The sequence below is a fragment of the Cygnus olor genome, chromosome Z (assembly GCF_009769625.2).
Source record: "Cygnus olor isolate bCygOlo1 chromosome Z, bCygOlo1.pri.v2, whole genome shotgun sequence".
Taxonomy (NCBI): Eukaryota; Metazoa; Chordata; class Aves; order Anseriformes; family Anatidae; genus Cygnus; species Cygnus olor.
Genome location: NC_049198.1, coordinates 3,690,859 through 3,700,935, shown reverse-complemented (window position 1 = coordinate 3,700,935; position 10,077 = coordinate 3,690,859). Strand labels below are relative to the sequence as shown.

General features: G+C 48.1%; 1 protein-coding gene across 4 annotated transcripts in view; it reads right to left on the bottom strand.

Moving 5' to 3' along the window:
- Positions 1 to 2,386: 2,386 nt before the first annotated feature.
- LOXHD1 (lipoxygenase homology PLAT domains 1) overlaps positions 2,387 to 10,077 on the bottom strand; it is a 69,865-nt gene continuing 62,174 nt past the window's right edge. Inside the window, exons 20-23 of one of the 4 annotated variants that reach the window (XM_040541476.1) lie at positions 9,665 to 9,835; positions 8,377 to 8,515; positions 6,769 to 6,930; positions 2,387 to 4,291 (exon numbers count right to left, since the gene is read on the bottom strand). In XM_040541476.1, coding sequence (XP_040397410.1) covers positions 3,811 to 4,291; positions 6,769 to 6,930; positions 8,377 to 8,515; positions 9,665 to 9,835 — 953 coding nt within the window. In that variant the 3' untranslated portion in view covers positions 2,387 to 3,810. The remainder of the gene's footprint in view (positions 4,292 to 6,768; positions 6,931 to 8,376; positions 8,516 to 9,664; positions 9,836 to 10,077) is intronic. The other 3 variants (XM_040541477.1, XM_040541478.1, XM_040541480.1) reach the window with 3 other exon arrangements.

The following is a 10,077-nucleotide window of genomic DNA, read 5'->3' as shown; positions in this document are numbered from 1 at the left end:
TTAGATTCACTTTTGGTGGATTTTTTGTACTTTATTTATAACTAATAAAATGAACTGCATTGCTAACTATAAACCTGTGGGAGCTGGCAGAATATTTGTGTGGTCTTTATTTACCACTGGATCCTGACTCCCACCCATGGCCAACATGTGAAACCCACCCACGTGAGTGCCCAAAGCCCTCCTGGAGAACCCCCCCCTTGAAGGTGAAGCCTTCAGCATGCGGAGAAGTGAATGCTGGTAGAGCTTTTTCTGTCTCCTTCAGCCCTAAAGCAGTAAGAAAAGAAAAACCTACTGAAAAATGAAATAACAATAATTAAAGAACTTTAAGGTGGACAGAGTTGAGGGCATTTTCCATCCTTTTGTCACCCTTGGAGAACCCAAGGGGTTAAACACCCAACTTTGCAACCCCTTTCATGGGTCCTCTTGCTTTTTTTTTCACGCAATGAATGGTGTCAGTCTCCCTCCTGCTTATTCTCCAGATGACTTTTCCTCCTCATGTGTTTTGTGTCAAAAGGCTGTGACCAGTCTCAATTATGTGATTAGACTGAGCATGCCCTGGGGACAGACGCTGCTGATCGAAGAGATTTGGTTCCTGCAGCTGGGCAGAATTGCTGGCTCCTCTAGCATCCAGTAAGGGCTGTGCTAGGGATGCATCCTATTCGGGCAAGATGAAACTCCCGTTATAGCAAGCTTTTACAAATTCTATCAGAAAGCAGGGAAAGCACGCTTGCTCAACGAGATCTCGCTGATGCCCTTCAAAAGCATTACAGCGCTGAGAGCTGCTGGAGATCACAATCGGTTTTGCTTCAAAGCTGCCGCAGCAGAGCACAAGTGTGCTGCTGAGATCTGATCACGGCCCCGCCGAGCACAGTGAGCTGAAAATGGCTTTGCACCCTTTAAGGTACAACAGCACAGCCACTGCGGGCGTCCACTCTCCCCATTTACCCTTTTTTTTTATTTTTATTTTTTTTAGTAGCTAAACCATCAGCTGGCCCAGGGGTTGCAACTCAGACTGTACAAGCCCAAGAGTAAATATCAATTATTATTTTTATTATTTTTCAGTGGGGCATTTTTCCATGTCAAATCAGCCTGTGCACTAAATGATGGGGTAGGGGGTGTTGTAGGGTGGATGCTTCGCAGCCGTGAGTTACCCTGCCTTTGTGCACATAGGGTTGGTGTGGGTGTACCAAATGCCATCAGATGTTTCACTGTAACTTCCTAGAGATGCTTGGTTTAATTATCAGTGTCCTGCAGCAAGAAACAGTCAGTCCCTACCAGTTAGTCTGACACTGTGAAGGTCTCCTCGGTTATATTTGTTGTCACTGAGAGCATCAAATAAAAAAAAAAAAAAAAAAAAAATCATGTTGTTTGAGAGCATCAAAGTGCAGGATGTCATTGGGCTCCCAAAATGATGGGGACCACGGAGATAACAGGGCAACCCATTTTTGCAGTTTCCTACTGGGTGCCACCATCCTTGTCCTTTGCCCTCACTTCTCACCCACATTCCTGGGTTGTGGTTTAAGGCATGTGCACTAAACCCACACCAATTAAGAAGCAAAGAGCAAAAATAAGGTGGAAGGTAGGGGAGCAGGAGCTGTGCATCTGCCCACCTCTACCCCAGGAGGCAGACATGCCCTGAGCCCTGCAGAAAGCACAGAGCTAGGGCAGTTTTGGCTTTTTTCCTCCCCAGTCCTCTGCTTGGCCAGGAATGTGTTGGGTTTAGCAGCTTAATGCAAATCCAGCCCCTGGAAAAACTCCACTCAACTGATTACTTTTGTGGCGTTAGTAGTTGTAGCAACAGAATGACTCCCCAGAGCTGGGGTGGAGCTGGGTTTTGCACAAACAAAGGGCGTTTTTAAAGTCTTTAGAAGAAAAAAAAAAAAGTTTTTTTTGTTTGTTTGTTTGTTTGTTTTTATGCTTTGCCAATGTTGCCTTTCCGGGGAGAGAGTGAAGTTGCTGACTCCTTATCAGCAAACTCTCCCTTGACTCTCTTTTAGGGCAGCATAGCCTGGAGTTCAGCACAGATTTGGGGTTGAACATGCCCATCCAGGGCTGGCAGGTGGTTTTGATGTCAGCCTAGGTATTCGCAATCCCTACACAGCAATTTGGTGACCACAAAGTTGCTCATTCCTGCTTCAACAGGACCTGTGAGCTGTGAGCTGTGGCTGTAGCTACTTGTTACATGATTGCTTCCAGATGGAGCCTGTCCTGATGGCGTGCCTTCTCACAAGCACGTCCTATGCATGCCAAGGATTTCCCTGTTCTGCTCGCCCCACGTAGGAGGGTGTGGATCAGGAGGTGCTCCCAGGGGCTGGGAGCATGGAGCAGTGAAAATCCTACTGACATAGTGGTGAAATCCCTTCTATTGCTGGTAGCTGTCCAAGTGAGATGCAGCCATGCTGTGTACCCAGTGTGAGCCCCTTCCCTGGGGGTCTTGGGGATGAAAACATACCTGCTGGCCCCAGCACACACCTCCAAGCCTCCCAAGGTCCCTTCGGCTCCTCCTGTGAGCTCCCAGCCCTGGCTCAGTCCTTGCTCAGAGCTCGGTCATCAGTGCATGGGGAGGGGGGGAGCACTGAGGGCTGCTGTTGTCCTTCCATCAGTGACCAGCGATGAGGTTTACTGGGAGCACGTACCCCACTCACTCTACTCCAAAACAATCAGTTTAACCCACTCTCAGCCCTTTTGATCCCTATATGCATGAAGGGATCACCCTGGGAGGGGGAAGGAGCTCTCCTAGGACACAGCCGGGCCAGGAGGAAAGTCTTCTCAAGGCAGCTCAGACACCACAATCCCCCCCTCCAAGGGACGTGTCCTACCACCCGGTAGGTGGGCATCAGGCAGCTGCGTGTCGGGAGGAGGAGAGGAACCTTCACCCCACCTGCTGAAGCTGCAACACTTGGCTGGGGGAGCAGACCCCTTCTGTGGCTGCCTCGTTAATAAGCCCGAGCTCGTTAGAGCACCCTGGGGGCTGAAGGTCTGCCTCCTCCTCCTCCTCAGCAAGCCTGGCTGCTGGGCAAACCCATCCCACTAAAGGCTGTGAGAGTTTAAAGATTAAAATGAATGGCAGCTGCTCGGAAAGGGGGTTGGTGTTCAGGGCTCTGTAGGGCAAGATTGTCCTGAGCCAGCTTTGAATACAGTTAGCACAGCTTCCTTGAAGTGGAACGGGTTGTCTGCTGGGTCCTCTGCTAGTGTGCTCCCAGGAGCTGCTCTGGCTGCTGGAGCCCTTGGACCTTCTGAATCCAGCCTGGGAGCTGGGTCTGGCGTGGGAGGAAAGCCCACAGGTGGAAAACAGCCCCCAGACCCCACCGCCCGAGACCAGGCAGTGTTCATACGTAGGAACACGTGCTGCAGTGATGTGAGACAAAACCGGGATGTCCCAATTCAATTTTCTTAAATATTTTGTCTCAATGTCATACTTCTCTTTATTCACCCCAAAAGGGAAGCAGACAGTGTGGAGGCCAGTGGGCGTTTCCAGCCCCAGCAGGGCAAGGTGCTGAAAGCAGAAGGTGGCATCTGACCTGCTGCTGGGGGAGTTCATGGGTCAGCTACCGGTTACCTCCAATTGTAGGTAAGAAAGAAATGAATTTATTTCGTTCACAATTTTATATCCATTAAAAAAAAAAAAAAAAAAAAAAAAAAAAAAAAAAAAAAGAAAACAGTATTACTTTTACAAAATATTAACCCAGGAAGCACATCTTGCTACTAAAAATCTCTCCATAAAAAAGGCAGCATTCTGAAAAGGAAAATGCAATATAAAAACTGCATAGTGGGAAAAAAACGCATGTCCTGAAGGGAGCAAAACGCTCCTCAGTACCTAGGGAAAAGCTCCCTCCAGATTAACCCATCGCCCCGGTTCTCATCCAGCCACTTCCCACAGGGAAATATGGTGGTGACGCCGGTGGCCGAGTTGGTGATCTCCACCCGCTCCACCAGCCAGCTGGGTGCCAGCCCGCTGTTGTCGTGCTCGATCCGGACTTTCTTGAGCTCGCCCATGTCCAACGTCTCCAGGTAGAACCTGTTGGTTTTGCCCCGTTCAAAGAGGTTCCTGAACTTCTGCTTCAGGGCGCGCTTGCCCGAGTCCCCGTTCAGCCCGAAGATGGTGATGAACACGTTGGCGTCTGTCCCTGCCCCCTTCTCAAAGCCCGTGACCACGATGGTCTCGTATTTGACTGGCACCAAGCTGCGGGCTTTGCTGGCAAAGCTCTCGGTGACCTTGGCACACTCAAAGACTTTGTAGTCCCGTCTCTTGTACCGCAGCGGGATTTTCACGTTGCACCTGAAGAAGTACCTGCCGGAGGGAAGGCACGTTAGTGGTGTGGTCACCTCTTTCTTGTGCAGGTGCTATGGGCCTGCTGCAATACTTTTCCATCTACTTGCTAGCACCGGAGTTTCTCCCCAGAAAGACACCCAGACTGAACATTGCAGCTGCTGGAAAATCGCCTGTTTCCCTGGACAGACACGGACAGGCTGCATTACGAGGGCTGGCGTGGGGCAGCTCCCACCTCTGCTGGCTGTGTGATGGCACGTCTAATTGCAGAGCCACCGAGGAAGGCAGCAACCAGCCCTGCACCTAACACAGCCTGCCGCTGCGGAGTTCAGCCGGTCTCAGAGGTTTCATCCCTGCAGCAGCAGCACGTGGAGGGAGCTCAGCAGCAACCCTCACCCACACTGCAGTGAGGATCGGGCTAGGAATCGGGAAAAAATGGACTGGGGAAGATGGGAGGAGGAGGTTTATGCAGCCCCCCTTTCCTCCTCTACACCACCCAGCCCATCCTGAGCAGGCAGAAGAGCGTGGAGCATGGAGGTGATAGGTACCAGATGCTGAAAGCCCTCGGCTCTGCGGTGCTGCCCCCGGTGATGTGCAGGGAGCACAAAACGCGCTCACAAATTGCTGCACACCTGGCAGCCAGCCAGAGGCTGGAGCACGGCGCTTCTAATGATGTATTTCATTTCCAACGGTGCGGATCATTTCCAAATGAGTTTTTCCCCCTCCCCCCTCTCCCCCCGTGCCAAACTGCAGCAGGTCCTCCTGGGGGGGGGGGGGGGGGAGCGTGGCTGGACTGCAGCGCGTGAGTAAAACCAGCACCTGGAGGAAGGGTTGCTGCTATTCGAGCTGTAGTGCTTCTTAAGCACTTCCAAGTCTTTTGACATTTTCTGCAGCCAAAGAAAAGCTCTTTATTCCCTGGAAAGAGGGTTTGCAAATGAAAAATTCTGCTGGGAGCAAAATTTTAGGCTCAGGGACAGAAAAATTGCATGAAAATGGAGGGGGAGGCTGCCTGATGCTGCAGTTTTATTTCCTGAGCTGCATTATTATGGTCTGGATTATGGTGGAGCATGCCAGTCTTCAAGAGGGGCAGGAAGGAAAAAGATAATTTCTCTAGCCCTGGGATTTGCAAGAGAAACCTTCCAAATACATACATTTTGCAAACTGACATCAAGTACCAAAAGAAAAACAACAACAACAACAACAACAACAACAACAAAACAGTATCATTCAAAACTATTGCTACAGCAATCTCATAACTCTTTTAATTTAGTCTTTTTTTTTTTTTTTTTTGGACTTTTGGGATCAGCAGTACCCGACATGAGAGCTCGCTCTCACAGTGAGGTCTGCTCCAGTTGATAATTCGCGGGCTGCAAGTGCTACCGGTATCTCCTGGCTACTCTCTTTTATATAAAACAACTTTAAAAGGCATGGGTCTTTGTGAGAAAGCCTTTGTCCCCTTCAAAACATCCTCTTTCAGCAGTTTCAGCATGTTCCCAGGGAGTTTCACGGGCAGACCTGACTGCATGGCCAGGCACTGAGGGTTCCAGGTTTTTCCCCACCAGGAGAAAAGTGTTTTAGGTTATAATTGACTGAGTTTTCATTCAGCAAATGTTATTGTGGCTCTTCTGCTGCCTGATTAATTAGCTAAGAGAAATTCTTAGTATCTAAAAAAAATAGTCACTTCAAGGATTTCTTCTTAAACACTCAATTGTCTCTGCTGGAACAAACCCCTTACAGTTAAGTTCCCTTGCAGCAGTGGAAATATCACAGTGCAGAAAAATCCATTAACGTTGTGGATATTTTCTCTGAAGAGGAGTTTGTTCTGCAAACAGCCAGTCTCCTCCAGTTCCTCCATATTCCCTGCGCTATCTGCCCCACAAGCCCTGAACATCGCCCCTTCCACAGACAGGGACGTGTGGGCCCTGACATGTACAGAGCCCTTCAGAGATGTTCATTCTTCCAGCATGGAAGATTTCAGTCATATTTGACTCAGAGTAGCTGAGTATTTGTGATTTGGAAGCTGCTTCTACCTTCCCAATGTGCTTTTGGACCATCCCAGGAGGATCATCCAAACTGCTCTGAGGCTGAGGTTTTGTCTTACTCTCAACTTTCTTCTAGGAGCTGTTTTTACAAGACTTACCTGAAGGCCAGTCTGTGCAGAGCATCCTTCGCACCCCTTAAATTTCAGTCAGTGTGTGTATTTCCTACAACCTGAGATGTGTGTCATAGCTGTAAGACTCACCCCAGCTACCTTGTTCAGGAACTTTGCATGTGCAAACGGCCTTGGTGACAACGCAGAAATCGCACAGCGAGAGAGGAGGGGATATTGTTTACCTGACACCCCAAACAGCTTGCCCTTAGCTTTCAGAAAGGGGTTAAGGTTTCGTAAGGATTTCCACGACTGCTTAAGTCTGAGACGCTTTGGGAGGATGCATGCAGAGCTGCTCAGTGTCCTCCTGCCCTCCAGGAGTGGCTCCCTGCAGACAGGAGACACTTACTTGTTGCAAAGCTCCAGCTCTGTTACGATAATCTCCTGGACATGCCAGTAGACATCAGCTTTCGCAGATGACTTCTTTCCATCTTTTGGACAGTGACCAACGCAGATGGCTGCAATGTCACCAAGGTTCTTTGAAGAAAACTGAAATGTGTCTGTTGCTCCCCTATAGGAAACAGGGAGCAGTGTCAGTTAATATCTTGATTGCTGGCAGTGACTCGTCTCATATGGACATTAAGTAATTTGCACATGGCTATGGAAGATAGAAGATAAGCCTTCATTTAAAGTCATTTGATTTAACCTACAATCATTCAACACAAAGTTTAATTTCCATATTTAAATTCAGTATTTTGTCTGATTAGGGGTGACACTAAATTACTGCCACTAGGACTTTCTAGGATAAACCTGAGCAGTTCCACATACAAAATCAATTTGCCTCATTATAGATAAAGCTAAAGAATGACTAATTTACCCTCCAGCACTTATTCATTCATTCTTGACAGATACGGTATCTGTTACACATCTACCCACCATCGCTGTTTTAAATCTGCTAGTTCAGCCACCCTTCCTGCTTTAGGAATCCAGATTGAAAATAGTTTAGAGAAAAAATAGGTCTCTGTCAAACACTTGTCTGGCTCCCCATCATGCCCCCTACATATCTGTTAGGTTTGTCTCCTTGGCTTTGGTCCTTATTCCAACCTGCCTTCAAGGATGGACTGTCACTAATGCTTTGAGGGATGGTGTCTCTAACTCCACTGTAGTCCCCACCAGCTGAGTGCCAGGAGGAAGCTCTCCCCAGTCATTCATGTTTCCCATGAAATCTCAGCCATTCATTCCAAAGTCCAGATCAGCTGTAGTTTCACCTTCTACAGAGCTATAAAAAACAAATTTCCTCTCTGCAGAGCAACTGAACATCATCGGCAGCTCTGGCTTTGAATATGTTCTCGTCTCCTAAGGGTGTGCTGTGTCCTTAAACAAAAGAGAAAACCACCTCACATCTGGAGGACCTTGGCCCCACATGGGAAAAGGAACCTGCCCCACGTTACATAGATGTGCCTCCAGCCTGTCTGCACATGAAGCTGATACTTGGCTTTCCTCACACGACAGTGATCTTTCAGCCTTACCCCCAGATTTGGCTGGAAAGCCAGATCTGAGTGGCTCTGACAACATTTAGCCTCCAACTATTTTTACTTTCCCTCTGATTCCCACTGCCAGTGAGATGCTGTGAAAGGAACTAAAACCACCTCCAGCTTCCTTCTGCTACTCCCAGCTCAAAAATACACAGCCTCCCCAGAGGCTCACCAGAAGCCTGTTTGTATGTACTGATGAAAAAGGACACACATACACACACAGAGGTATGCATCATCTACATTGTCTTTTACCAAATGCCTTTTCTCATCATTTTTAAAACCTGCTCTCTGTCTGCCCATCAGAAACTGATTTTACATCTTCCTTTTACTCCAGGTGAGAAGTCTCTCGGCATTTTTGGAAGGGGGTTAAGAAAGAGCATGGCACAAGTGCAGCTCTGTGGACCGTGTGGAGGAGACATGGCATTTGTGGCAGACACACGGATGGTGAGGAATTCCTTTAGCCCATCACCCAGTCCCACTACCTCTCAAATCTCCTTTTCTTGGAGGAGTTTTCCATAAGGAATTCTTTTGAGCGGCCCAGTTTCCCTTCTAAGATGATCCAGATGTTTTCCTTCGTTTCCGCATCCTCTCTGTCGCTTGTTACAGTGACAATTTCATAGGCTTTAAGGCATAATTAACACACGTGTTAGGCAGCAAAGGAAGAGCAGATGGTCAAAGACATCTCTTCAGTTGGCTGTCATTTTGGCTGAAAACCCTCTTCCTAATATTTATCGCAGCACATGAGAAAGCATTTGCAAAACAAGGATGGAAACGCACTGAGATCTGTGGGACTCGTGACATCTTTGCGCTTAGGATTTCATACAGGGGTAGAGCATGTGGAAAACCTGAGTACTGCTTGATCAGCTAGCAGGAGTCGATGGATCTGCTCTTGAACAAGCCGTGTCCAGCTCACTGCTGTGTGAAGAACTACTATTTTAACACAGCATAAATACTTCAGTTTCTGTGGCACAGTTCCTAACAGCATAGAACAGCCTCGCAGGGACAGTGAAGGTATCCGGGCACCCACAGGACGTGCTCGGATGCTGTGGTGGCATGTCATTACTCACGGTGGCAGTCACGGGGTCGTCATTTTGCAGGGGCAGAGTGGAATCACATTGAAGTAATGTGATTCTTGACTCCCCGGGACTTTCCCAAAGAAGAGCACTGTGTTGCAGGAGTTTTTGAGGTGTGCTTAGCAAATTATCAATGCGGTTAAATAACATTGCTCTTTTTCTCTCACTTGTTCACCACATTAGACACCAGTGTGATTACCTTGGAGTTGGTGGAATTACCCAGAGCAGGGAATTACCCAGGTCTATGGGGTGTTAAGCTCAGCTGTCATCTTCATCTGAGATATGGGAGCCCCTTGCCCAAAACATGTTCAAGAGGAAGCTGGAGAAATGTTACTTGCAGTGCTTTAAGGACTGAACTTATTTTCCACCTCAAAGATTAAAGCCCATTGTTTCTAATGAGACCATAACCATGTATGCTTACGGCTTAGTGCTGGATTGAACCACAGCAGATGGGCCCCTCTTAAGTTTCAACCCAGAATGAGATGCTTTTCTTCCTCATAAATCCTGATTTGTTTCTCTCCGATCACAGCATTGCACTTTTGAACTAAAGTGTACCTTAACTAATACAACCTCCAGAGCCCAGAACACAAGTTGCTAATACATGGGAAGCCCCAGTGGAGCATCCTCCAGGAGATGTGGCCCTATGGCCTCTGAGGACCCTCAGCAAACGCCTGAAACAAGTCACCTCTAAACTTACCAGTCCGCTCCTTCAGTTCCAAGATGTCATTATTGGCACAAGCCAGTTCCCTTATGAGCTGCCCATCGTCTTCACCTTTAGCCAGCCAGCGGTCACACTGGAAGCGAAATGTCTTGTCCATGGCGGAGTCCGTCACATCGATGTATTCCAAGTGCCAACCCGGTGCTATTCCTTTGCAGTAAAACAACAACAACAACAACAAAATAGTTAGGATATTTTCACGTTGTTTGGGTAAGGAGGTGAGATACTCATTGCCAGGAGCACCTGGTTGGCACTGGAAATACCTGGTACTTGTTTCAGATAATGTCACCAGTGTAGGTGATGTTGCTCTGATACCAAACCAACATGGACCAGCTCAAGACCATCATCTGATCCCCCCTCCACAGTAAGGCCATGCTTTTGAGGGACTCTCT